Source organism: Trichechus manatus, unplaced genomic scaffold (genome assembly GCF_000243295.1).
Source record: "Trichechus manatus latirostris isolate Lorelei unplaced genomic scaffold, TriManLat1.0 scaffold00040, whole genome shotgun sequence".
In the NCBI taxonomy this organism is placed as follows: domain Eukaryota; kingdom Metazoa; phylum Chordata; class Mammalia; order Sirenia; family Trichechidae; genus Trichechus; species Trichechus manatus.
In genome coordinates, this window is record NW_004443976.1 from 11,337,311 (window position 1) to 11,364,846 (window position 27,536).

At 44.7% G+C, this 27,536-nt stretch overlaps 1 protein-coding gene, 1 long non-coding RNA gene and 4 other non-coding genes across 12 annotated transcripts; 5 read left to right on the plus strand and 1 right to left on the minus strand.

Moving 5' to 3' along the window:
- The first annotated feature begins 472 nt into the window (after positions 1 to 472).
- Positions 473 to 544, plus strand: TRNAP-CGG (transfer RNA proline (anticodon CGG)). Its single transcript has one exon. It is a non-coding gene; the product is annotated as a tRNA-Pro (tRNA).
- Positions 545 to 617: 73 nt separating this feature from the next.
- LOC111820495 (uncharacterized) lies at positions 618 to 2,290 on the plus strand. Its single transcript, XR_002824045.1, has 2 exons — positions 618 to 1,028; positions 1,449 to 2,290. It is a non-coding gene; the product is annotated as an uncharacterized LOC111820495 (long non-coding RNA).
- TRNAD-GUC (transfer RNA aspartic acid (anticodon GUC)) lies at positions 1,161 to 1,232 on the plus strand. Its single transcript has one exon. It is a non-coding gene; the product is annotated as a tRNA-Asp (tRNA).
- Positions 2,291 to 2,616: 326 nt separating the features above from the next.
- Positions 2,617 to 2,688, plus strand: TRNAW-CCA (transfer RNA tryptophan (anticodon CCA)). Its single transcript has one exon. It is a non-coding gene; the product is annotated as a tRNA-Trp (tRNA).
- Positions 2,689 to 9,030: 6,342 nt separating this feature from the next.
- Positions 9,031 to 9,113, minus strand: TRNAS-AGA (transfer RNA serine (anticodon AGA)). Its single transcript has one exon. It is a non-coding gene; the product is annotated as a tRNA-Ser (tRNA).
- A 6,116-nt stretch (positions 9,114 to 15,229) lies between these two features.
- Positions 15,230 to 20,208, plus strand: AURKB (aurora kinase B). 7 transcript variants are annotated; one of them, XM_012555497.1, is made up of 9 exons: positions 15,230 to 15,324; positions 15,646 to 15,718; positions 17,169 to 17,271; positions 17,381 to 17,435; positions 17,673 to 17,867; positions 18,193 to 18,331; positions 18,442 to 18,590; positions 19,548 to 19,722; positions 19,904 to 20,208. In XM_012555497.1, exons 2-9 carry the CDS (start codon positions 15,671 to 15,673, stop codon positions 20,075 to 20,077), a joined length of 1,038 nt encoding a protein of 345 aa, XP_012410951.1. In that variant the 5' UTR covers positions 15,230 to 15,324; positions 15,646 to 15,670; the 3' UTR covers positions 20,078 to 20,208. The 7 variants fall into 7 exon arrangements, with proteins under 7 accessions (XP_012410951.1, XP_023586782.1, XP_004376056.1 ...); XM_023731014.1 differs by having other exon boundaries at positions 17,676 to 17,867; positions 18,193 to 18,341; XM_004375999.1 differs by having other exon boundaries at positions 17,676 to 17,867.
- The last annotated feature ends 7,328 nt before the right edge of the window (positions 20,209 to 27,536 follow it).

Genomic DNA, 27,536 nt, shown 5'->3' on the forward strand with positions numbered 1-27,536 from the left:
GGGGTCCGGCCCGGTGCTTGCCTGGCCCGCCACTCCAAGAAGATGGACAGATGCCGATACAAGGGAGGGGATGGTGTTCACCTAGGGATTTCAGGGCCGGTTAATTGTTCCTCAGCCCGTCCCGAAACCAGGCAACTCTATCGCTTGTCTTCAAAGCTCTGCAACAGGGGGCTGGGACTGAGGACGGCCGACCCCAGATGATGGAATGGTCCCGAGACCATGACAATGGGTAGCGGGAACCTGGGTGTTCAAGGCTGACCCTGGAGGGCGGCGCCGGGATGAGGCCGAGACCCTTCTGTCTCACTTGCCCGACGCTATTTCCTGCGAGGAGTCGGAGCTCGCCGGTCCGGAGCTGAGGGAAGTTCTCAGAACCCTACTGAAAAGTATTCCATACTGTGGTACTGGTGATTCCGCAGCGCACCTTGACGACTGTTACGACCTCTAAAGGAGTCCGCGGGCCGACCTACGCATCGGCTCGTTGGTCTAGGGGTATGATTCTCGCTTCGGGTGCGAGAGGTCCCGGGTTCAAATCCCGGACGAGCCCAGCTTTTATTTTTGCTGAGATTAAAGTGCCCCAAGGTGTCTATTGCTTCAAATGCGCTGCGGGAGGCAGAACTGGAAAGGCAACAGTGTGAACCGAGTGGTGGGAGGAAGTGTGACTGCATGGAGCTCTTGTGCTCTGAATGGACGCTTCGGAAGCCGGAAGAAGCTCCCAGGACGTAGTCCTGGCTGGCGTGTGAGGAAGGGTGGAGGCATGTACCGACTTGGGCAAGACGATCACTTTTTGCCCCTGGCTTTCCTAGCTTGGTGCCTCACACTTGCCTCCAGAGCCCTGATTACGGATTGACTGATGCCAGTTAACCTACAGTTGAAGATGACAGGCGGTGAAGTAGAGTGCGTTCGGGAGAATCCGGGAACTGACAGAACTCGGGTCTCTGCAACCTTGGAGACTCTCTGGCTGGTCTCTCTCGGACCCTCCAGCTCGTTTCTGCCCTCCTGGGGACTCGCGCTCCGTCATTATCTTGAATGTAGGTGGTTTTCTGTTCAATATTCTTCAATGGTCGGAAGGCCAGAACCCCGAGGTACTTCGCGCTTAACGCGCTGCGCTCGGTGTAAGTCTCACATCAAGAGTTTACAGCAGCAAACTTGTTTAAGCTAATTCCTCGTTAGTATAGTGGTGAGTATCCCCGCCTGTCACGCGGGAGACCGGGGTTCGATTCCCCGACGGGGAGAATGCGTGTCTCTTTTCTTTCCGATTTTAAAATCCGTTAAATTCTGTTTATTCAGGAAATAACTCGGCCTGAGCCGTAGGATTGAGACAAAAGAGAGAGAGAGAGAGGAAGGGTTTGGAGGACTTTGTCCTGACTTTGGAGCTCACATTCTAAATTTCTATTTTACTTCAAGTACCTTGCGTGTTAAATGTGTGGCTAATTTATCTTTTTCTTAAGTCTCAGGTTGAAACTGAGCAAAGAACTTTCAACGTCCCTCCCCCACACACCCGACGCGCCGTCCCAGGTGGATGCCCGCAAGGTCCAGGATGCCAAGACTGCTTTTTGTTTGTTTTCTTTCGCCTCCTCCCTCTTATGTCTGTAGATTTGGGATGCAGAGCAGGCGATACTGGCGGAGGCCCCGGCGCGCTGTTCTCGCAGGGAAAAGCGTGCAAGGGCGTATCTATCAAGAGTAGGGGCTGGTCGAGATTGCAGGCATAGGAGGGCAGGTCCTCTGGAAAGGAGTGGTCCTTGTGACACCCCTCGTCGCACAACACCGGGACTCAGGGAACGAGGCGAAAAGAAGAGGACAGAGAAAGAACTGCGTTTGGCTGGGAATTGAACCCGACTTAACTGCTGATAATGCAGTTATGCGCACCACTATGTCACCAGCGCTAACTGGCCGCACTTGAACTTAGGAGATAGCCAACGCCTAAAAACGTCGACAGGATCGTGGCCTCAGTGATACGACTTCGGGGTTGAGCCAGAGTTATATGAAAGGCGGGCACCAGTGAGTCTGAGGGTCTGAGGTAGAAGCAACCGCTGCGGTGTGCCGAGGGCCCTTCAGTAAGCGGCGCGCGGCTCCCACCACCGCTAAAGCGCACCAGTCACCCCATGTAAGACTGTGTGATTATACCGTCTACTGATGAAGAAGCCAAGGTCTAGAGACGCTAACTAGGGGGTTTCCTGACTCACAGGCAGAGTCTAGATTAAATCTAACATTTGTCCAGGGGGCAAAGAGTGCAGCGAGACCATAACGACTTATCTGCAGGAAAAAAAAAAAATCCAAACACATAAAATTAGCTTCTCTATCGATTGAGCTCAGCGCAACCTAGGTTAAAACCAAGTGCGCCTAACCACAATTTGCACCTCTTTGTCATTTCCCCAGAGGAAGAGTTAAATTCCTATGTGCAGTTGTAAAGGACGTAAGTAATGTCACCCAACAACCTTCACCGAACACACAATAAAATATTAATTAAAAAATAATCCTATGTGCGGACGCTTTTAGTCGGCTCCAGACCGGGAAAATGATTCAAAACCTTAGGGGCGGAGCTTGAGGATAAAGCTCCACCCTTCATTGCTGATGATACATCTGTTCACGAGATCCATCAAATATTAACTTCGAGAAGGCCTCGTGGCGCAACGGTAGCGCGTCTGACTCCAGATCAGAAGGTTGCGTGTTCAAATCACGTCGGGGTCATGGGGATTATACGTTTTCGGTAATCAAGGAGGGTACTCTTTTTATTATATGAGAAAAATACGAACCTGAGTGTTTCTGTGTGTGTGTGTGTGTGTGTGTGTGTGTGTGTGTGTGTGTGTTTTCTAACATATCTCAACATTCATTTTCATCTTACTGTTTCCTCGAATGAACCAATTAAAGTAGTAATCCTTTTAATCTCATAAATATTTTAGGTTAACACAGAATTGTTAATGAATATTCTCCAATCTTGTTCAGAAAACGTATTTGGCACAATTACTTTCTTTCAAATACATTTCTTTATTGGAAAGAATGCAGCAATAATTGATAATTTTTAAAGTAACAATAGTCATTTATAATCATTATCCTAAGCAGTATTTTCATTTTTGGCAAATTAACTTCCACTTGCCAGTCACGTCATAATCTTGCACTCTATTATTTTCAATCATCACTGTAATATAAATATGGCTCTATAGTCTTCATAATAAAAATTTTAATGACCACCTAAAATTCTAGGGCAATTCTGCACATTATTAAGCAATTCTTCTAAAGCCAGACATTTCAGTGGTTGGATTACCTGTACTTTTTTTTCTTATTATTGCCGTGAGCATCTTTGTGCATCCTTTTTTTCTTTGCCAATACAGAATTAAGTCTATCACATAAATTCCTGACACTCGAGTTCCCGGGTTAAAGGTCATCCTTAGCTGTACTGTATTGATAACTGTGGTGTTTTGCTTAGCTGCCATCAGTCGCCCCGAACTCATGAAGACCCCATGCACAGCAGAACAAAAAGCTGCCCAGTCCTGCGCCATTCCCATGATTAGTTGCGGACCTGACAATTGTGCTCCATAGGGTTTTCAGTGGCTAATTTTTGGAACTAGATCGCCAGGTCTTACTTTCACCCCTAACTGTACTGCTGGCCAACGGGCTGTGTTATTTTTTCAAACAAAAATGCATTTCCTTTCTTTCTCTCTTTCCTTCTTTTGTATTTCTTTTCTTTTTTCTTAATTATTGTTTTCATTGTTGTCTTCTTGTATTTAGAATTTTGGTCCAAATTTAAAAAAATATATATATTTTTTTAAACATCTCTGATGTTCTATCCACGTCAACGTGAAATAGAACACAATGATATTAAATACAAATATCACCTTTGCCCATACTTCTCAGAAATCACTAGAAGCCAGGAGGAGCCACGTGCATTTTTCTGCCTCTGGTATATGGAAAGAAAACAGAAAGAAAGAAAGAAAGAAATCCAGGCCAGCCACCCCATGAGCCTTGTCTTTCCTAGTGGGAAATTTCTTTCCTTGACATCTAAAAGTAGGCCTGTCTTTATGTTAGTCACCACTGTTCACCCAGCAGACATCCTCCCAGGCTGGAAACTGTGCTTTGCCCTCTCCTTCCTTCCCCTGCCCCCAGTCTTCTGTCAGAGCAGTCACTGTGTCACGTGTACCAAAACAGAGGCAGATAATAGACCAGCCCTTGTGCAGAAGCTGTGCTTGTTCAAAATTGAAGAACTGCTGACGACTTAGCAAGGCAATAGCCCAGGATCTCTGGCAACCTAACTGGGGTGGTGTGAGGCAGCTGGTCCTGCAGTCTTGCTGCCCCTTGGCCGCCCACCCTAAGCAGAGTACTTTGCCTGAATTATTTATAAGGATTACAAAATGGGAATTTTCTAATTCTCTTTTCTTCTATGTTTATTAGCTGACATTCGTTCATAAAGATCCTTCTCTTATCCACTGGGGCCAGGTGACTTATTAGTTGTAAGAATAGCTAACATTGAGGGTTACCATGTGTCAGGCACTGTGCTAAGAGCTTCAATGACCTTACTGCATTTAATCCAGACAACAGTCCTGCAAGGCAGGATAAATAAGCTCATTTTAGGGCTCACACTCAGGGATTAAACACAAACACGTTGCCTAAACCATACAGGTTGCAAGTGGCAGATTCAGAGTCAAACCTGTGACATACGGGCCCCTTTCTACTATATTCTACTGCATGGTGTTCCATAAAAGCCTCATGATGAGTGACTGAATGAGGTCTGTGACCCTAGGGAGGGAAGGATGGTCATACAGTTTGCTTTACAGTCCAGAAGAGTCCTGAGCATACAAGGGATTGAATACTGATAGTCTGAAGATCAAATCCAGCCTGCAAACTTGTTTGGTAACTGATGTGCCAACATTTACAGCTCAGTAAATTAACCACATAAATCTAGACTTCTAGCTTTTCTTTAAAAATATTAAGACCTGGCCATGCTTGAGCTACACTTCCACATGGTAACAATCCACTAGAGCTAAGTATTGCCTTGCTCTTTGAGGCATAGACTCTCCCATTTGCCACACTTTCCACTACTCCCTATTGTTTCCCCAACTGAAATTGAGCTCCAGTTGTTTTACTGTTACTTAGTCTACTTTACTCATACACCACCCTGGCTGTCAGACATTCTGAAAGCCTGGCATTCAGAAAAGGCCCTGAATTTTTGGTACAGACAGCATCGTAAGTCTCCGCTCCGCCATTCCTCTTTTGCTTCAAATGCACAGCAATTGTAGATAAAATATTTTTAAAAAGTGAACTAAAAGGCTATAACCAGTCACACGAACAAAATAAACAATTCAGTACCACAAATGCAAAGCCTTGAATGGGGCTGATGTTACAGGTCTGCAGGGCTTGAGGCCTGGAAGCAGCAGCAGGAGCTAGGTGTTCAGGTCCAGTAGGGAAACAGGGACTAACTGGGGACATGGTGCTGGAGCCAGGCTCACTGTTTGAAGCCAGAACAGGAATGGAATCCTTATATCAGAAAAGGAAGCTATAAACTGCCAACTCCTTGAGGGAGGACTCAGATATAGCCTCAAGAACTGAAACTGAATCAACTTGCGTTCTGCTCACTGACTGCATTTGAGACACCCCCAGAATCACTGTGGGTCAGGAGCCCCAAAATAAGACTTGTTTTTTAGCTGGGAGCAAGGAGGCTAGTTAAAGGCGATGGCCTAATTGTTGGTCAGGGAGAAGTGACCAACCTCACTCAAAGGAAGAGAGAGAGAGAAAACAAAATAAAAAGATATCCCAGCCGAAATGAAGTTACAAACCCAAATCCCAAAACATGAAGAAATGTCAGACTTAGAGAGGTGAAAAAGTCGATAATAAGAATATGGATTCACTCCAGGTGATAGGCTAATATCCATATGCCTACAAGGAAGACCAGTTAATACGACTGTTATTCAAATTTACCCACCAACCACTAATGTCAAAGATGAGGAAACTGAAGATTTTTACCAACTTCTGCAGTCTGAAATTGATCAAACACGCAATCAAGATGCATTAATAATTACTGGTGATTGAAATGCAAGAGTTGAAAACAAAAAAGAAGGATCGGGAGTTGGAACATATGGCCTTGATGATAGGAATGACACCGGAGATCAAATGACAGAATTTTGCAAGACCAACGACTTCTTTGTTGCAAATACCTTTTTCAGTAACACAAATGGCAGCCTTACCAGATGGAATACACAGGAACCAAATCGACTGCATCTATGGAAAGAAAGGATGGCAAAGTTCAACATCACCAGTCACAGCAAGACCAGGAGTCGACTGCAGAACAAACCATCACTTGCTCATATGCAAGTTCAAGTTGAAGCTGAAAAAAATTAAAACAGGTCCATGAGAGCCAAAGTATGACCTTACATATATCCCACGTGAATTTAGAGATCATCTCAAGAATAGATTTGACATGTTGAACACTAATGATGAAACATGAGACCAGTTGTGGGATAACATCAAGAACATCATACATGAAGAAAGCAAAAGGTCATTAAAAAGACAGGAAAGAAAGCAAAGACAAAAACGGATGTCACAAGAGACTCTGAAACTTGCTCTTGAACAAAGAGCAGCTAAAGCAAATGGAAGAAATGATGAAGTAAAAGAGCTGAACAGAAGATTTCAAACGGTGGCTCGAGAAGACAAAGTAAAGGATTATAACGAAATGTGCAAAGACCTGGCATTAGAAAACCAAAAGGGAAGAACATGCTCAGCATTTCTCCAGCTGAAAGAGCTGAAGAAAAAACTCAAGCCTCAAGTTGCAATTTTGAAGGATTCTATGTGGAAAATATTGAATGACGCAGGAAGCATCAAAAGAAAATGGAAGCAATACATAGAGTCACTGTACCAAAATGAGTTGGTCAACATTCAACCATTTCAGGAGGTAGCATATACTCAAGAAACAATGGTATTGAAGGAAGAAGTCCAAGCAGCACTGAAGACATTGGCAAAAACAAGGCTTCAGAATACCAATTGAGATGTTTCCACAAACGGATTCAGCGTTGGAGATGCTCATTCGTCTATGCCAAGAAATTTGGAAGACAGCTACCTGGCCAGCCGACTAGAAGAGATCCATATTTGTGCCCATTCTAAAGAAAGGTGATCCAACAGAATTCAGAAATTATCAAACAATATTCTTAATATCACACGTAAGTAAAATTTTGCTGAAGATAATTCAAAAGCGATTGCAGCAGTATATCAACAGGAAACTACCAGAAATTCAAGCCCGATTCAGAAGAGGGCGTGGAATGAAGGATATCATTGCTGATGTTAGATGGATCTTGGCTAAAAGCAGAGAATACCAGAAAGATGTTTACCTGTGTTTTATTGACTATGCAAAGGCATTTGACTGTGTGGATCATAACAAATTATGGATAACATTGCAAAGAATGGAAATCGCAGAACAATTATGCTCGTACAGACCCTGTACGTAGACCAAGGGGCCGTCATTCAAACAGAACAAGAGGATGCGGTGTGGTTTAAAGTCAGGAAAGGTGTGCGTCAGGGTTGTATCTTTTCATCATACTTACTCAATCTGTATGCTGAGCAGATAATCTGAGAAGCTGGACTATATAAAGAAGAACTCGGCATCAGGACTGGAGGAAGACTCTTTAACAACCTGCGATATACAGATGATACAACCTTGCTTGCTGAACGTGAAGAGGACTTGAAGCACTTACTGAGGAAGATCGAAGACCCCAGCCTTCAACATGGATTGCACCTCAGCATGAAGAAAACAAAAGCCTCACAACTGGACCAATAAGCAACATCATGATAAACGGAGAAAAGATTGAAGTTGTGAAGGATTTCATTTTAGTTGGATACACAATCAACACCCATGGAATCAGTAGTCAAGAAATCAAACGATGTATTGCGGTGGGCAAATCTACTGCAAAAGACCTCTTTAAAGCGTTGAAAAGCAAAGATGTCCCTTAGAGAACTAAGGTGTGCGTGACCCAAGCCGTAATATTTTTCATCACCTCATATGCATGCGAAAGCTGGACAATGAATAAGGAAGACCGAAGACGAATTGATGCCTTTGAATTATGGTTTTGGCAAAGAATATTGAATATCTTATGGACTGCTAGAAGAACAAACAAGTCTGTCTTAGAAGAAATACAGCCAGAGTACTCCTTGGAAGCAAGGATGTCGAGTCTTCGTCTCACGTACCTTGGACATGTTATCAGGAGGGACCAGTCCCTGGAGAAGGACATCATGCTTGTCAAGGTAGAGGGATCAGCGAAAAAGAGCAAGACCCTCGATGAGATGGATTGACACAGTGGCTGCAACAATGGGCTCAAACATAGCAATAATTGTGAGGATGGCGCAGGACCGGGTACTATTTCATTCTGTTGAACATGGGGTTGCTATGAGTCAGAACAAACTCAACGACACCGAACAACAACATCCAAGTGTACAATTCACAGTACATCACATTCACAGCGTTCTACAACCATCACCATCCTCTAGTTCCAGAATTTTTTCATCACTCCATACGAAAACCCTGTATCCATTAAGCAATTACTCCCCATATCGGCCTCTCTCCAGCCCCCCGCCCAAAAAAAAAACAACACCCCGATGCTAACGAGTCAGACTCATAGCGATCTTCCAGGACAGAGTAAAACTACCTCCATAGCGTCAAACTGAAGAGCGGCTCGTGGATTCGAACTGTCAGCAGCCTTTATAGTTAGCAACCGCAACTCTTCACCACTGCGCCACCAGGACACCACGCTAAAGCCTCTGGAATCCGGTGGAATTCTGACTGAAGCGGCCCTGTAGGACACAGTAGAACTGCCCCATAGGACTCTAGCCCCTAGCTCACAGCTACTAATCCGCTTTCTGTCTCTATGGATTTGCCTACTCTGGATGCCAGAACAAAAAGCAAACGAGTCGATTTCAACTCATAGCGACCCTGAAGAACAGAGTAAGACTGCCCCATAGGGTTTCCAAGGAGCGCCTAGGGGATTCGAACTGGCGATCTTTTGGTTACCAGACAAGTTCCTTACCACTACGCTAGCAGGGCGCTAAAGAATGCTTAGTCGGCAGGATTCGAGCCTGAGCGGAAAGATCCCAAATGGATTTCTAGTCCATCGCCTTAACCACTCGGCTACGACTACAAGATTCCTTTTGGGTATTTCATATAAATGGAATCTTACAATCTGCGGCGTTTTATGTCTGGCTTCTTTCACTTAGCATAATGTTTTCAATGTTCATCCATGTTGTAGCATATATCAGAACTGCACTCCTTTTATGGCTGGATAATATTCCACTGTATAGTTGTACCACATTTTGTTGATACATTCATCTGGTGATAGACATTTAGGTTGTTTCCACTTTTTGGCTGTTGTGAATCATGGTGCTGTGAACATTCATGTACAAGTTTTTGTTTGAACGCCTGTTTTCAGTTCTTTGGGATATATAACTATGAGTGGAATTGCTGGACATAGGGTAATCCTATATTAAATTTATTAGGAACTACCAAACTGTTTTCCACAGCAGATGTTCCATTTTATGTTCCCAACAGCAGTGCAGGAGGGTTTCAATTTCTCCACATCCTCACCAACACTTGTTATTTTCCTTCCTTTTTTTAAAAAAAATTATTATGGCCACTGTAGTGGGCGTGAAGTGTATCTCATTGTGGTTTTGATTTAATTTCCCTAATAACCAATGATATTGACCATGTTTTCAAGCGTTTATTGGCCATTTGTATATCTTTGGAGAAATCTCTATTCAGATCTATTGCCTATTTTTTAATTGGATTATTTGTCCTTTTTTGTTGAGTTGTAAGAGTTCTTTATATATTCTGGATATAAATTCCTTACGAGATACATGATTTGCAAATATTTTTTCCATTCTGTGGGATGTCTTTTCACTGTCTTGATAGTGTCCATTGATGCCCAAAAGTTTTTAATTTTATCTAATTTTTCTTTTATTGCTTGTGCTTTTGGCGTCTCACAACCCATTGCCAAATGAAAGATCATGAAGATTTACTCCTATGTTTTCTTCTAAGGAAGTTTTACCTCTTATAGTTAGGTTCTTGATTCATTCTGAGTTAATTTGTTATATGGTGTAAAGTAAGAACTCAATCATTCTTTTACATGTGGAGATCCAGTTGTCCCAGCATCATTTGTTAAACAGATTGTTCTTTCCCCATTTAATGGTCTTGGCACCCTTGTCAAAAATCAATTGACCATGACAGAAACTGGAGGAACCCCTGAAACTATGGCCCCTGGATGCACTGTTAACCCAGAACTGAAACCATTCCCAAAGCCCACTCTTCAGACAAAGATTAGACAGGACTAGAAAACAAAAAATAGTAACATGAGGCATGTGCTTCTTGTATCTGTTCAATCGGATATATGAGACCAAATGGGCAGCTCCTGACCAAAACCAGGATGAGAAGGCAGGAAGCGACAGGAATTGGTCAAATGGACCCAGGGAAGCCAGGGTGGAAAGGAGGAGTATGCTGTCACATAGTGGGGAATGCAACCAATGTCACAAAACAATTGTGTATAAATTTTTGAATGAGAATTAGCCTGAGCTGTAAACTTTCACCTAAAGCAGAATTTTAAAAAAATCAATTGACCATAAATATATAGGCTTATTTCAAGACTCTCAATTCTATTGCACTGATCTATATTTCTAGCCTTATGCCAGTAGCACAGTCTTGATTATTGTAGCTTTGTAGTAAGTTTTAAAATCGAGAAGTGTGAGTTCTCCAACTTTGATCTTTTTTAAGATTGTTTTGACTATTTCGTGTCCCTTGCAATTCCATATGAATTTTAGGATTGCCTTTCCCATTTCTGCAAAAAAAGACTACTGGAATTTTGATAGGGATTGCACTGCATCTGTAAGTTGCTTCTTTGGGTCATATTGTCATCTTAATGATATTTAGTCTTCCAATCCATAAACACAAGATGTATTTCCATTTATTTAGGTCTTTTTAAGTTTATTTCAACAATGTTTTGTAGTTTTCAGTGTACAAGTCTTGCCCTTCCTTGGGTAAACATATTCTTAAGTATAGTATTCTTTCTTACGCTATTGTAAGTAGTATTGTTTTCTTGATTTCTTTGTCAGATTGTTCATTGCTAGCATATAGAAACCAGGTGATTTTTGTGTGTTGATCTTGTATCCTGCAATTTTGCTGAATTCATTTATTAGCTCTAACAGGTGTGTGTGTGTGTGTGTGTGTGTGTGTATGTGTGTGGATTTTTTAGGGTTTTCTATGTATAAGATCATGTCACTTATGAATAAAGATAATTTTACTTCTTTTCCAATTTGGATGATTTTTATTTCTTTTTATCTAATTGTTCTGGCTAGAATTTCCAGTGGGCATCCTTGTCTTACTCTTTATCTTAGGGCAAAGCTTTCAGTCTTTCACCATTGAGTTAATGTTAGTTGTGGGTTTTTCATAAATGTCCTTTATGATGTTGAGGAAATACCCTCCTATTGTTAATTTATTGAGTGTTTTTTTTTATCATGAAAGAGTATTTGGATTTTGTCAAATGGTTTTTTTGAGACATTTCATATATTTTTAAAAAATTTTTAAAGGAAATGAAAAGATCCTGGACTCTGAAAGTTCAGAGAAATAAACTTTCTTCCATACATCCCATTGACTCTGAGGAATTCATCTTATACAGGCCTACTTGGCAGGTTGTTGTTATTACTGGACATTGAAAAAGGAAGGCCAAAGAACTGACACATTAAAATTGTGGTGTTGGTGAAGAATATTGAATATACCATGGATTGCCAGAAAAACGAACAAATCTATCTTGGAAGAAGTACAATCAGAATGCTCCTTAGAAGTGATGATGGTGAGACTTCATCTCAAGTACTCTGGACACATCATCAAGAGGCACCAATTTCTGGAGAAAGACATCGTGCTTGGTAAAGTAGAGGGTCAGTGAAAAAGAGGAAGACACTCAGTGAGAGATGGATTGACACAGTAGCTACAGCAAGGAGCTCAAACACAACAATGATTGTGAGGATGGCACAGGACCAGGAAACATGTTGTTCTGTCCCTGTGAATCAGAGCTGACTTGATGGCATCTAACAACAACAACAACTTGGCAGATGGGACATCTGCGGGAAAGGCGTTTTGAGAGCCTTCTGAAGGAAAAAGTGACATTCTGGACTGCTAGGGTTTCTCAGACTCCTTGTCCCATAGATTTCGCTCTCTCAGGCCCCAATAACTTTGGGGAGGAAAGCTAACACTCTGGGCCTCATCCTAAGCTTCAAAAGGATCAGAAACCGCCTCCTAGCACCAGCTTGTGCCCTCAGCTAATGTGCAGTCTTTTTAATTATTTGCTTGTTAATGTTTAATTCTGCAAACAATTCATAACCCCTTTCATCGTCTAAAAAATTAGAACATTACAGGTAAAGCTCAAGTCCACCACTACTCATCTGTCAGCTCCCTCCTCCTCATACAACGAGTATCTATGTGCTGAGAAAAATGAATGAATTATTTCGCTTTCACTAGATGACCAAAAAAAACCCCAGAAAATAACAACTGTTGGTGAGGATATGGGGAAACTGGAACCCTTATCTATTGCTGGTGGGAAGGAAAAATAGTACAGCCATTGTGGAAAACAATGTGGTGGTTCCTTAAAAAACTAAAAATAGAACTATCGTATGATCCAAAAATTTGACTTCTAGGTATACACCCAAAAGTCTTGAAAGCAGAGACTCAAACAGAGACTTGTACACCAATGTTCAAGGCAGCACTATTCACAATCGCCAAAAGGTGGGAACAATCTAAATGCCCATCAATTAATGAATGGATAAACAAAATGTGGTACATACATATAATGTAAATATTATTCAGTCAGTTAGAGAAATGAAGTCTTGATACATGCTACGGTATGGATGGAGCTTAAAGACATTATGCTGTGTGAAATAAGTCAATCACAAAATGACAAATATTGTATGACCTCACTTATATAAAAATACAAGAACAGACAACTGTATAGAGACTAAAGTTTATTAATGGTTACCAGGAGCAGAAGGGAAGGAGAAAAGGGGATTATTGCTATGGAGTACTGAGTTTTTGTTTACAGTGATGGAAAAATCGCATTGATTAAGGGTAGGGTTGAACAGTTGAGTCATACAATTGCTGTCAATTAAGTTGTACACCTGTAAAAAGTTGAACTGGCAAAAGCTGTGTGATAGAGATATTTACAAAGACAAAAACAAAAAACCAATCCTCCCCTGCCCACTGCCACACACACGCAAACAGTAGCTACTGAGGCTGCTTACGTACAACTAAACGTCTCTTGGGATTTGGTTCCTTGGTTTGGAGGCTTAGGGTCGTGTTTTCATGAGATATCCCAGTATCCCAGTTAATTGGCCTAATAATGTGTTGAATGCTTCTGTTCTACCTCCTAGTTTGGAATGTAGTGCCTGGGGTCTTAAAAGCTTACAAGCAACCATCTGAGACATAAAAATTGGTCTCCATTCACCTGGAACAACAGAGGAAGAATGAGAGTCGGGAATAGGAGGAGGAAATGGAATGTGTGGCTTATTGCCTCTGTGAACAACTGCCTCTTTTGCCCGCAGACCAGAACTGGATGGTGCCTAGCTACCATTACTGAATATTTAGATCAAAGACCCTGTAGAAGAATCCTGATCAAAAGGGAGAAAATGTAGAACAGTATTACAAATTCTCATGAAATCCAGACTTTCTGGAACCATGGAGGCTGAATGAACCCCCGAAACTATTGCCCTGAGATAATCTAAACCTTAAATCTTATCCCCTGAAGTCTTCTTAAAACCAGATAATAGTTTAGCTTAACTAGTAAAGCCAATGTCTGCCTTGAGCATTATGCTTTTTTAAGATCTATGTACATGGGATCAAATTGACAACAGCAACTGGAAAGATTAGCTAGGAAACTTAAGGGGCAGTGAGATTACGTTAATGTGGGAGGAACAACTCAGAAAAGGAGGGTGAGAATGGTTGCACAACTCAAAGAATGTAATCAGTGTCACTGAATTATACACGTAAAAACTGTTGAATTGGTGTACGTTTTGCTGTGTATATTCTTAACAACAACAAAATAAAATAAATTATTTAAAAAAATGAATGAGTTATGTCTGACCGTGTTGATGTGGGAAAATGTCCAAGGAAAACTGAAAGATTAAAGAAGTAAATTGGAGAGCAATGCATGTGATAGGATTCCATCTGTGCAAATTTTTAAAGGACAAACATACAGTAATACATGCATAGAAAAGATCTGAAAGGGTATATAAAAACACAGCAGAATTTACCTCTGGGGAGTGTAGTTGGGACTGGAAACTCTCAAGTTCCTCTTTACAATCAGACTGTACTTTTTACATTTTTCTACTGTTAGCATGAATCATTTTGACGACAAAATACTCGCACACAGAAGAACCTGATGACAGTGGTTGCCTCTGGGGATAGGAGTAGAGGACTAGACAGTTGGGGGTGGTAGAGAACCTTACTTCTAACTGAATTGTTTAAATTTTATCATGTTCATGTATACTTAAAAATCAATACATCAACAGTATGGATGAATCTCACAAACAACGTTAAACGAGAGAAGTCAGGCACAGAAGAATACGTGTTGTATGAATCTATTTATGTAAAGTTCAAAACAGGCAAAACCAGTATATGGGGTTAGAAGTCAGGATAGGGGTTACTTTGGCGTCGGAAGGAGCAGAGAAGAATGGAGTGTGGCAGCAAAGAGAAGAGGCAGAGTAAATCCAAACAACATGGCAGCCGTAGGAGGATTACAGAGAAACGTTCATATACTTCCTCCTAGGGATGTTAGAGTGGAGGACTTTTAAGAACAAAATAGTAATGACACAAGGACAGACACACACGCAAACGAACGAATAATGTGACAGAATAGAGGCCCCAGAAATAGACCCAAGACGGGTAACTTCATGTATCAGGGTGGCGTTTAAATCGCGTTGGGAATGTGGCAGTTTAACAAATAGTCTTGACATAGTTGACTATTCATCTGTTACATCTTAACTCATACACACACGGATAAATTCCAGATTTATTACAGATTTATATTAACAAAAAAAAAAAAAAAAAGATATGAGAGCTTTTGATGCTTTTCATTGGTGGGAAAGAAAACTTTCCTATACCGGAATCCGAGAGTGCGGAAACGCGTATTCCGCCCTTTCCATTGGGCTCCCTCGGCCTAAGTCTTGGCACATTCAGCCAATGAAAATTGGCCATGGGCTGCGCGCTCAGCCAATGGGGTCAGGGCGGGAGATTTGAAAGGGCCTCGGCTGGGGCGCGGTGGGGCAGGTTCAGTCGTTTGCGTGAGGCCAGGAAAGCAGCTGTGCCGCGGGCTCCAGGTGAGCTAGCTCCCTTCCGCGGGCCTTGCGCCGGGAGAAGGCAGGTGATCAGGCAGGTCGGGGGTCCGTTGGGCGGGCCCGCGCGCATTCCGCTGAACTGCTGGGCGCACAAAAGTGGAGAGAAGGTCCTGGAGGGGAGTGGGGCCAGTAGCTGGGAGGGACGACAAGGCGGACGCTGGGATGCCGACTACTCTGGCCAGCGTGCTGACCCCCTCCTGCCACCAGCCCCACGCAGGCGCTTCCGGCTAGATAGGTCAGACCCCTCCCTCGCGCGCTCATTCTATTTTCTTCTCACGGCTCTGTTTCCCTCCTCCGGCTCAGCTCCCCGCCCCCTTTCCCTCTAAGGATGGCCCAGAAGGAGAACGCCTACCCCTGGCCCTACGGCCGGCAGACGGTAAGGCCCTTTCCTCTCCCTCCTCCTCCTATCCGCATGGCGAGTTACTGCTTGGAGATTGTCTAAGGCGCCCAGTCTCAGCTTTGGGGTCCTGCGGAGGCCGATCCTCTTAGCACTTTCTTCCCTAGTATGCTCCAACGTATGGGCCCCAAGAGTTTGCTAGAAGAATCCGGTCTGGTCTTTTGCAGCCACATTCTAAAGAAGACCTGTCCAGTGCGGTGGACTTGAATCTGATCAACCACTGGCCCCTCTACTGGGCTGACTGAGCCTACTTGTCACATTCAAGCGATATCTGGGACTGAGCCTCCGGCCTTCCAGCCATGATTCCCCACCCTTGTCCTGAAAAAAAAAAAAAAATAGGCTAGACAGGAAATAGAAATAGGCTCTAAAAGGATTTAGATAAAATGTTTAAAAGGTCAAGGACAAGTCTAAATTAATAATTTGGAATTTATTTTAATAACTAGTGTGCCGTTAACACCTAAATAGATCTAGATGGTTAGCCAGTTGTCCCAACACCTTTCATTGAAGAGTCCACCCTCTGATTTGAAATGCCACCTTTATTATAAATTTTAAATTCCCACATATATGCGGGTCTATTTTGGTGCTTGTTTCTTTGTTGCTGTCTTGGGACCGGTTTTTAAGGGCACTGGGGTCTTCTTCCTCTTTTAACTGAAGAAACCCTGCACTGGCTTAGTTCCCTTGTTGGTGTGGCTTAGGCATCCTGGAGGGTCCATCTGTCCCTAGTCTACTGGCTCCCTCCCTCCTGGAGCACTTAGTGAGGTTGTCAAGAGTGGAGTCTGAATGAGAAACCACTGTCACCTCTACATTGGTCACTCCCAAAAGAAAGCTGTGTATATTAACCTGAGAGGTTGAAAATGAGAAGTGGTCCCAGGCCACCAAAGTAGCCCTCAGTGTCCAGAAAAGCCTGTTGGTGCAAAGGGGTAAATACTGGTATTTGCTGCATCGTTCAAGGCTTCAAAGACCTCATCTAAACCTTGGAGACTGAGCTTTTAGGGACTGTGAGAATACCTCTCTGCTAAAACTCCTTGGATTGTGGGTGTTCATTGACCCAGTCCACTACTGCTCCCTAGGGTGGGGGGCCTGGGTGACTGAATGTGGTGTTATGGACAGGACTATAGAGGCTGGAGAGCGTTGCACCAGACAATGTGGTGTGGGCCAGGGCCAAACAGGTGAAATGTTAGGTGTCGGGATGAGTCTTTTGATCCTTATGTAAGTTCAGCTTAGTTTGTTTATTAATAACACATTTTAATATTGTGCTCTGAGCAGAGTCTTAGGGCTGGGTGGCAGAAGTCTATCAGTGTTCCTCTTTGAACTGGGAGTGGGTGGGTGCGTGGCTCCATAGCAAGTAGCTGAATTGCTACATGTAGCACATTCCAGCCCGGTCACTGGGACAAAGGTGCCTCAGAGTTACCCCCCTGCTCCTACTCAGGCTCAATCTGGCCTAAACACCCTGCCCCAAAGAGTCTTCCGGAAGGAGCCTACCACCTCATCTGCGCTTGTCCCCATGAGCTGCTCCAATGCCCAGCCCACAGGTAACAGGACGGGGGACAGAAGATTGACCTGAAGGAACTGGAGCTTATGGGGAGGGTGCAGGGATGAGAAGGTCAAATGAGGGCCTCAACTTACCTGTTCTCTCCTTAGCTGCTCCTGGCGAGAAGAAGACGGAGAACAGCAGTGGGACACCCAGCTTCTTAATGTAAGTGCCCCAAGCCTTGGGGTGGGACAGGAAATGGGGGAGGTAAAACCCAGGGGCAGGTGGAATAGGGATGGGGCAGGAAAGCCTGGTCCATCCTCAGCTCCCTTCCAAGAGAAAGAGGGCTGAGGGCAGGATGGGCTGGGGGAGTGGGGAGAAAGCAAACACTTTAAATGACCAACAAACCCATGTCACCTCCTGACATTGAGTGGCCGTCCCCCCACCTCCCCTCTTTCCAAGCAGGCGGCCCTTCACAATTGACGACTTTGAGATTGGGCGTCCTCTGGGTAAAGGCAAGTTTGGAAATGTGTACTTGGCTCGGGAGAAGAAAAGCCATTTCATTGTGGCCCTCAAGGTCCTCTTCAAGTCTCAGATAGAGAAGGAGGGTGTGGAGCACCAGCTGCGCAGAGAGATCGAAATCCAGGCCCATCTGCAGTACGATCAACACCCTCCGAGCAAATCCCCTCCGCTAAGCCCCCCAGCGCTAAGCCCCTCCGCCCCTCACCCCCAGCCCCCAGCCCCTAGCTCCTCTTTCCTCTCCACCACCTCCAGACTGCTTGTTAGGCAGCTGTGTCCCTTAGCTCTCAGCTGGGCCAGAGCCATGAATCCAGAGAGCTGCCCCCATCCACACCTGTGTTCTCCCTCGCCACTCCTAGCCCTGGCATCCTCAGCCTGGTCCTGTTTGCCCCGTGTGGGTCCTGTCATTTTCCCTGGCTCCTATGCCAGGATGCAGCCTGAGGCTCCTCTGTACTTCCCCCAGGCATCCCAACATCCTGCGTCTCTACAACTATTTCTATGACCGGCGGAGGGTCTACTTGATTCTGGAGTATGCCCCGCGGGGGGAGCTCTACAAGGACCTGCAGAAGAGCCGTACTTTTGATGAGCAGCGAACAGCCACGGTCTGGGCGGGTGGGCACCCAGGGCACCAGCAAGGGCTCGAGACTGGGGGTGCACTGCTCGTGGCTGGGAGGTCCGTCCTTGTCTGACTGTCTGTCCTTGGCCCTTCCAGATCATGGAGGAGCTGGCAGATGCTTTGATGTACTGCCACGGGAAGAAGGTGATCCACAGAGACATAAAGCCAGAGAATTTGCTCTTGGGGCTCCGGGGAGAGCTCAAGATTGCTGACTTCGGCTGGTCTGTGCACGCCCCCTCCCTGAGGTATGGTGGTGGGCAGGGAGGTCGGTGCTGGGTGTGAGGCTGGGAAGTTCAAAATAAAACCACTCCGAATCTTGTTACCCAGAGACATTTGGGTTTGTCTTCATGCAGAGATACCAGTTGCTATCTGGTCAGTTCCAACTCATGGTGACCCCATGTGTGCTGGAATAGAACTGTGCTCAATGGGGTTTTCAATGGCTGCTTTTTCCAAAGTAGAACGGCAGGCTTTTATTCCAAGCTGCCTTTGGGTGGACTCGAGCCTCCAACCTTTCAGTTAGCTGCTGAGCATGTTAACCATTTGTGCCCAGGGACTCATGCAAATATATAGAACTGTCTTTACAAAGATAGAGTATCACAGTTTTGTTGCCCACATTTTTTACTTAGTATATTGGGACTGTTTTCCTATATGATGACGAACACTCTCACATCATCATTTTTAATGGCTTCAGAGGTCAGCTGCTAACCAAAAGATCGGCAGTTCAAATCCACCAGCCACTCCTTGGAAACCCTATAGGGCAGTTCTGTCTGTCCTGTAGGGTTGCTATGAGTCACAATCAACTTGATGGCAACGGGTTTGGTTTTTTTGGTTCATAGTACTGCAAAGTAGGGATATGACCTGATTTATTTAAGCCGAACATTCTTAATAAGACATTTGAGATATCCCCAATTTTTCCCTTAATTCCAAGATGAACACTGCCCTCATATCTGATTATTAAGATACATCCCTCAGGGTGGAAATGCAGGAACTATGTAGGCCCAGTCTGGGACTTTGGTTTATAATGTCATCCCACCCTGATCCCAGAGGGCTAAGCCTGTCCACACCTCAGTGGCCCACCGAGTCTGGTTGGATGGCTCCCCTGTATACTGAGGTCTCTTGGCTCCCTGCTGTCAGGCAGTGGGGATAGGAGAGGCTGTCTGTCCCCGGGACCCCTGCCCATTCTCCCACACCCCGGCACCCAGGAGGAAGACAATGTGTGGCACCCTGGACTACCTGCCCCCGGAGATGATTGAGGGGCGCACGCACAATGAGAAGGTGGATCTTTGGTGCATTGGAGTACTTTGCTATGAGCTGCTGGTGGGAAACCCGCCCTTCGAGAGTGCTTCACACAATGAGACATATCGGCGCATCGTCAAGGTGGGCGCGCTGGCCTGGTGCGAGGCTGGGCTTTGTGCTGGCTGCAGGGGCAGGGCCAGGAGTGGCCAGACCGAGATCTGGCGTGGCCCTACGCAACTCTCTGAATAGTGTGGGCAGCGAAGGAAACTGTAGCCAGGATGAAACTAATGGGTCCTCCCTTTCCCCTTCTCTCCTTCTGCAGGTGGACCTGAAGTTCCCTCCGTCTGTGCCCACAGGAGCCCAGGACCTCATCTCCAAGCTGCTCAAGCATAACCCCTCAGAACGGCTGCCCCTGGCCCAGGTCTCAGCCCACCCTTGGGTCCGAGCCCACTCTCGGAGGGTGCTACCTCCCTCTGCCCTTCAGTCTGTCGCCTGAATTGTCTGTCATCTACTCAGTGTCTGTTTGTATGTCTGTGTATATGTGGGGGGAAGGAGGTGACCCTGGCCTGTTCCCTTTTCTGTCTTCTACCTCCTTTTAATTTAATAAAGGCTGAAGCTTTTTATACTGGTGCGTGTAGATATTTACAGGCAGAAGAAGCTGTCCCCTATGGGAAGGAGCTGGGGTGGGGGGTGCCCACCCTGGATGCCAGGGATGTATTCCTGCCCCTGGCAACCCCCATCTGTGATGCCCACAGGGTCAGCTCCCAGCCACCCTCACGCCATTGTCCTTTCTTTCCCCAGCTCTGACTCCTAGGGCCTGGGGGACAGAGGAACCTCGTCTGCCCCAGCCTCACTTGAACATCAGCCATCTGCCTACCTTCTCTTACATCTTGCTCTCCCTTGATTCTCTGACCTCTAGTCTTTCCCACTCCTGGTTCATTGATGATGATTTTATCTCAAGATCCTTAATTACATCTGCCAAGATCCTTTTTCCAAAAAGTCTTTAAGCTGTTTTATTTTATTTTTAGTATTTACCATATATCTAAAATCACATACTTCTGTACCATTTTGAGGCATTATCGTTTTTCTGCTATAAAATTTAAGGATTTCATTCTTTCACCCCATTGCCACCATAAACATGTACACTTTCTGTCTCTGCATCCTTCCAAGGTAATTATATCACAATTGTGATTAGATAAACCTCCTCTCGCCAGCCCTTTTTACCAATTCTGACACCTTTTGTCCCTCCCCTGGCACTCTCTACTTCTCTGCTGAGTTCAAAAATTCGTTGCAAAGCCCACATAGAACTCAAAGACAACACAATTATAGGGTTTATTAGGGAAGTAACAGGTTACAATTCAGGTTCAGGGATGCTCAGGATACAGTTCTTCCAGTCAAGACAGCCTCGTCTCAGCTGTGCCCGCAGGCAGGTCTCTCCCTGGCCCTTGGCCCCTCAGCCCAACCTCTGCCCTGCTCGGACAAGTGTTAACAAAGCTCTTTTAGCTCTGCCAATAAGCGCCCAGAGGCACCCTACTCTGCTAGTAAGCCTCCTGCCCAAAGGCGCTCAGCTTGCTTGCTCCGTGGTCCGGGAAGCCCACTGCACCGTCTCCTGCTGGTCTCCTGGTTCTGCTGCCACCGTTTCTCTGCCGCTGCTTCTTGCTGTCTCCAGTGTTACAGCTCCTACAGTCTCTCTCAGTGCCTCCCTTTAAGCCTAGTGGGATGGCATAACTAACCAATCCCCTCATTAGGGTTCCATATACCTCATTTGCATAGTCTCACCCAGTCATTTGGTGGGAATTACAAAGACTATGGCTAGAAGGGCCATATTCAATAATTCACTGCACTGCACTTTTCTTTCGAGGCACCTCTGGGTGGACTCAAACCTCCAATCCTTGAGTTAGCAGCCGAGCATGTTACCATTTGTACCACCCAGGGACTCCTGGACTCCATTAGGGGTTAGCTGGAAGGAGGATGCTGCCGGCATACAGGGTTAAGGTAGCTAGAAACAAGAAGACTAATATGTCATTGGCATCCTGGCGTATTAGGACTCTGGGTGCAAGTGATAGAAATACATCTTGAATGAGTTTAAGCCAAAAAAGGGAAATTAATGCCTGGGGCTCATTTACTTAGTAAATATTTACTGAACACCTATTATAGCCAGGCACTGTTCTAGGCACTGGGGATACAGATAAGAACAAAACAGACAAAAAGCCCTACCCTCATGGAGCTTACATAAATAAGCGATACTGTACATAGTATGTCACATGGCGGTAAGTGCCATGGAGAACAGGCAGGAAGGGAAGATTGGTAATCGTGGGGGAAAGTGACTGCAATTTTATTTTAAATAGGTGGTCTGGGGAGGCCTCACTGAAAAGGTGACATTTGAATAAGTACCTGAAAGAGGTAAGGGAGGGGGGCTATCCAATCTGAATTTTTTTTTTGGTAGACTCAGCCTCAGAAAGAAAAGCAAGAGATAGTATATATTCCTGAGATGGGAGCATGTCAGAGGAACACTGAGGAGGCCAGTGGGGCCCTAGGAGGGTTAGCAAGGGGAAGAGAAAGAAGAGATGAGATCAGAGAAGTACCAGGGCTCTGATCATGTAGGGCCTCCAGGCCATTGTAAGGATTTGGGTTTTAATTGTTAGAGAAATTAGGAGCCAGTGTAGGGCCTTTTTTTTTTTTTTTTTTTTTGTGGTAAAATATACATAAAATTTACCATTCTAACCATTTTAAAGTGTTAACCATTCAGTGGTGTTAAGTACATTCACAATGTTGTACAACCATCTTTCCAGATCTTTTTTTTATCATCCCAAACAGAAACTCTATACCCATTTGCAGTGCAGTGAGTTTTCCTTTATATATAGCCTTTCTGGCCTTGGGTTTCTAATTCTGCCAGAAATAACTAGTTGGGCCACAGCCTGCCCTGTGATTGGTCTATTTACACACCTTGCAGGGATTCGTTCGTTTACTATGCAAATAGGGTGACCTTGCGGGAACTGGTTGATTACTATGCAAATTAAGTGATCTACCGAGGGGATTGGTCAGTTCATAGTCCTGCTGGGAGGACCAGGCCTTGAAATTGACAAGAAATAGTCTTACATAAGGGCCAAACCCACAGAGGTTGGGGAGGACCTCTCTATCATCAGGAAAAGTCTGGAGCAGACCACATCCTTTGGACTCAGGGTCCCTGCACTGAGAACCTCCTAGACACAGAAGAGTTGTAACACTGGAGACAGCATGAGATCGGGAGAAACGGTGGCGACCACAGCACAGCCCAGAGGCAGCAGTAAAAGTGGCAGGAACCAGGAGACCAGTGTGAGGTGGCTGCAGTGGGCTTGCCCGCTCACGGAGTGAGAGAGAGCTGAGTGCCTTCAGGCAGGAGGCTTGCTGGTAGCGTAGGGTGCCTCTGAGCACTTGTCAGTGGAACTAGAGACCTGTAAAACTCACCCGAGCAGGGCAGAGGCCAAGAGAAGCCCTGGCAGAGGGCATAGCTGAGAGAAGGCCTGAAGAAGCTAAGAGCTGTCTTGATTGGAAGTTAATCCTGATCCTGAGCTGTAGCCTGTTACTTCCCTAATAAACCACATAACCGTGAGTATGGTCTGTGAGTTCTGTGCGGCCACTGCAAGGAATTATCGAAACCATCAGAGAAGTAGAGAGTGCTGTAGTGGGGACTGCTGTTGTCAAAAATGGCAAAAAAGTTGGAAAGTGGAGATATGTCTGCCTTCTACCACAGAGGAATCAGCTTTGTGCTGATTTTGATTCTCATCCCTCCTCCTGAATGTAGATGAGGTCTGACGCTAGTAGGATACACCATTAAATAAAAAATCTCCATCTCCTCCTCCAGTTCCTGGTAATCTCTATTCTATTCTATCTCTATGAATTTGATTATACTGGATACTTTCTATAGTCAGAATCATACAATATTTGTCCTTTTGTTTCTGGCTTATTTCACTTAGATGAACTTTGAAAACATTGTGCTATGTTGTAGCATGACTCATTCCTTTTTATGGCTGCATAATTTTGCATTGTGTGTGTATATACATACACCACATTTTGTTTATTCATTCATCTGTTGAGGGAATCTTGGGTTGTTTCCACCTTTTGGCTATTGTGATTAATGCTGCTATGAACATTTGTGTACACGTATCTGTTTGAGTCCATGCTTTCAATTCTTTTGGGTCTATGCCTAGGAGAGAATTGCTAGGTCATAAGGTAATTGTACCAGGGACCTTGGTGGCACAATGGTTAAATGCTTGGCTGCTAACTGAGAGGTTAGAGGTTCAAGCCGCTCCATGGGAAAAAGACCTGGCAATCTGCTCTTGCAAAGATTTCAGCCTAGGAAACCCTGTGGGGCAGTTATATTCTGTCACATGGGGTCACTGTCTTAGTCATCTAGTGCTGCTATAACAGAAATACCACAAGTGGATGGCTTTAACAAAGAGAAATTTATTCTCTCACAGTGCAAGTAGGCTACAAGTCCAAATTCAGGGCATCAGCTCCAGGGGAAGGCTTTCTCCCATCAGCTCTGGAGGAAGGTCCTTGTCATCAGTCTTCCCTTGGTCTGGGAGCATTTCAGTGCAGGAATGTCAGGTCCAAAGGATGCGCTCTGCTCCTGGCATGCTTTCTTGGTGGTATGAGGTTGGTACACAATCATACAATATGGGGAATCAGGACCTAGCCAAGTTGACAGATATTTTTGGGGGACACAATTCAATCCATGAAACTCCACCCTTTGGCCCCCTAAAATTCATGTCCTTGCAACATGTAAAACATATTCATCCTATCATATCATAACAAAAGTCTCAAATCAACTCCAAGTCCAAAATCCAAAAATTCCTCTTCATCTGTGAAATCTAGAATACAAGTCATCTGCTTCCAAAAGTACAATGGCAGAACAGGCACAAGCCAGACATTTCCATTACAAATGGAAGAAATTGCAGGGAAAGAAGTGATAACAGGCACCAAGCAAACCAGCAGAACAAATTACATTAGCCCTCAAGGCTTTGAAAATAATCTTCTGTTCTCTGAGACAAGTTACACAATGGCCCTGCCCTCCAGACTCTAGGTATTGGCCACAGTCTCTGGATTCCTAGTAGAAGCCCCTCGGCTCTGGGCTTCAGCTTCACCTTCGAGGCCCACTGGGACGGCAACTCCGCTCCGTCGGCTTTAGGCACACCATTCTCCTAGTCCAGCAGAGTGGTGACTCTACCCTTAGAAACAACGGAGGCCATGGCTCCACCATTTGAAACCCCTGAGGTCCCGGCCATACCTTTTGAGACTGAGGCAGCTCAGCTTCTTTTGTTCCTTGTCTCTTCAGCTTCTGCTTCTGCTGGCCTCTCAGCTCCTTGGGCCTCACACCCGCATGTGCCCTGCTGGGGCAAGTGTTCTAAAGCTCTGTAGTTCCCACCAACAAGTACCTGGAGGCACTCCACTCAGCCAGGAAGCCTCCTGCACACATGCACTCAGCTCTCTTGCTCCGTGGGTTAGCAAGCCTAGCTCCACTGATAAGTGCCCAGAGGCACCCCACTCTGCCAGGAAGCCTCCTGCACAGACTCAGCTCTCTCTCCCTGGGTTGGCTCCAGCACCATCTGGCCCTGGTCTCCTGGTTCTGCCGCTGCAGGTTCTCTGCTGCTGCTGGTCCTCTGCCACTGCCACTCCTCTATTCACTCACAGTTTCAAAACTGCTTCCACATTTTAGGTATCTGTTAGAGTAGCACCCCACTCTCAGTACCAAATTCTGTCTTAGTCATCCAGGGCTGCTATAACAGAAATACCACAAGTGGATGGCTTTAACAAAGAGAAATCTATTCTCTCATAATCCAGTAGGCTACAAGTCCAAATTCAGGGCATGAGCTCCAGGGGAAGGCTTTCTCTGTTGGCTCTGGAGGAAGGTCCTTGTCATCAGTCTTTCCTTGGTCTGGAAACATCTCAGCACAGGAACCTCAGGTCCAAAGGACATGCTCTGCTCCCAGCATGCTTTCTTGGTGGTATGAGGTTCCCATGTGTCTCTGCTTTTCTCTTTTATATCTCAAAAGAGGTTGGCTTAAGACACTATCTAATCTTGTAGACCTCATAAGTACAACTGCTACTAATCAGTCTTATTACACCATAGTGATAGAGTTTATAACACATAAGGAAATCACATCAGATTACAAAATGGTACACAATCATACAATACTGGGAATCATGACTGAGTAAAATATCATGACAGATCTTTTGGGGGGACACAATTCAATCCATGACAGTCACTATGAATAGAAATCAACTCAACAGCACCTAACAACAACAAGGTAATTTTATGTTCACCTTTTTTGAGGAACCACACCATTGTAGGGTTTTGAGCAGAACAGTAACATGATCTAATTTATATTTTAAAAGAATCACTCTGGTTCTCTCTTGAGAATAGACTGTAGTGGGGTGAGGGGAGAAGAAGGGAGATCATTTGGGAAACTACTTCAGTAATCTAGGCAAGAAATGATGGTGGCTTGGACCAGGGTAGGAGAAGTGGCAATGAGATTCTGGATGTATTTTAGAGCAGAACCAACAAGACTTACCAAAGGATTGGACATGGGTTGTTACAAAGAGAGGAGTCAAGAACAACTCCAAGGTTTTTGGCCTGAGCAGCTGGGAAGACAGAGTGGCCATTCACTGAGACTGGGAACACTTTGGGGAGGAACTGGGTTTTTGGAAGGGGAAAGGAGTAGACTCACAGGAAGGATGAAGGTGGAGCTGACCTCAGGCTGGTACAGGAATTCAAGTGCTGCCAGGCCCCATGCCTCTCCATCTCTTGTCTGTAGTTCTCTTCAGTAATCAGCCTCATTCTTTCCTTCTGCAGACCATGTTTTCCTCCTGGCCACAGAAGATGGACAAGTAGCCCCAGCTAATAATACTGTTGAAGGGGAATATTAATAACAAATATCTTACTTTCATTTTAAGGTTTTTCTTATCCACAAAACCAAATATTAACCATAAAAAGCCTAACCCAAACTGCAAAAGTCTGCCAGAAACTGCTCTGTAGAAATGTAAACTTGTCTTATCCACTTAGAAAAGGATAATCATCAATCTATTACCTCCTAATTTAATTCTCAAAAAGTCTCATGGCCGCAGGGGTTGGAGAATCAAATTATCAGCAGCCAGGCCGAAGTAACCTGATATCAGTTGATCTTAGTAAAAGGTTAAGGCAGGGTTCAATCAATCATATTAAGATTAGCCAATGGTTGATTTTCTATATTTCTCCTTCCTATGGTGTTTTCAATCACCTCATCTGCATGCAAAAGCTGGACAATGAATAATGAAGACTGAAGAAGAACTGATGCCTTTCAATTGTGGTGTTGGCGAAGAATATTGAATATACCATGGATTGCCAAAAGAATGAACAAACCTGTCTTGGAAGAAGTACAACCAGAATGATCCTTAGAAGCAAGGATGGTGAGACTATGTCTCACATACTTTGAACGTATTACCAGGAGGGACCAGTCCTTGGAGAAGGATATCATGCTTGGTAAAGTAGAGGGTCAGCAAAAAAGAGAAAGACCCTCAATGAGATGGATTGACACAGTGGCTGCAATGCAACAACGGGCTCAAGCATAACAACTGTGAGGATGGTGCAGGACCAGGCAGTATTTCGTTCTGTTGTACATAGGGTCGCTATGAATTGGAACCAACCTGACAGCACCTAACAACAACTTCTCTTTATAAGCCCCATTGTACCTACCTTCTTCAAGCCATTTGGTTTTTCAAGCATTTTTTTTTTCAAGCCATTTTCATCAAAATGGTCTCCCTATATGCATATAGAATAACTGGTCAGAATAACCTTTATGTTCATGTTTTGATGAGTTTTAGTTATTTTTAACAATACCCAGCCTGAGATCCTAAGAGAAGGGGAAGTCATTTCACACTCTCCACAGCTCCAGCAAAAAAAGTACTGGGAGGGCTTTTTTTTTTTTTTTTTTTTT

Coding starts and splice junctions, on each gene's coding strand:
- AURKB (XM_012555497.1), top strand. CDS start 15,671: ATGGCCCAGAAGGAGAACGCCTACCCCTGGCCCTACGGCCGGCAGACG. Junction 17,868..18,192: donor GAAATCCAGGCCCATCTGCA/GTACGATCAACA, acceptor TACTTCCCCCAG/GCATCCCAACATCCTGCGTC. Junction 18,591..19,547: donor GTGCACGCCCCCTCCCTGAG/GTATGGTGGTGG, acceptor CCCGGCACCCAG/GAGGAAGACAATGTGTGGCA.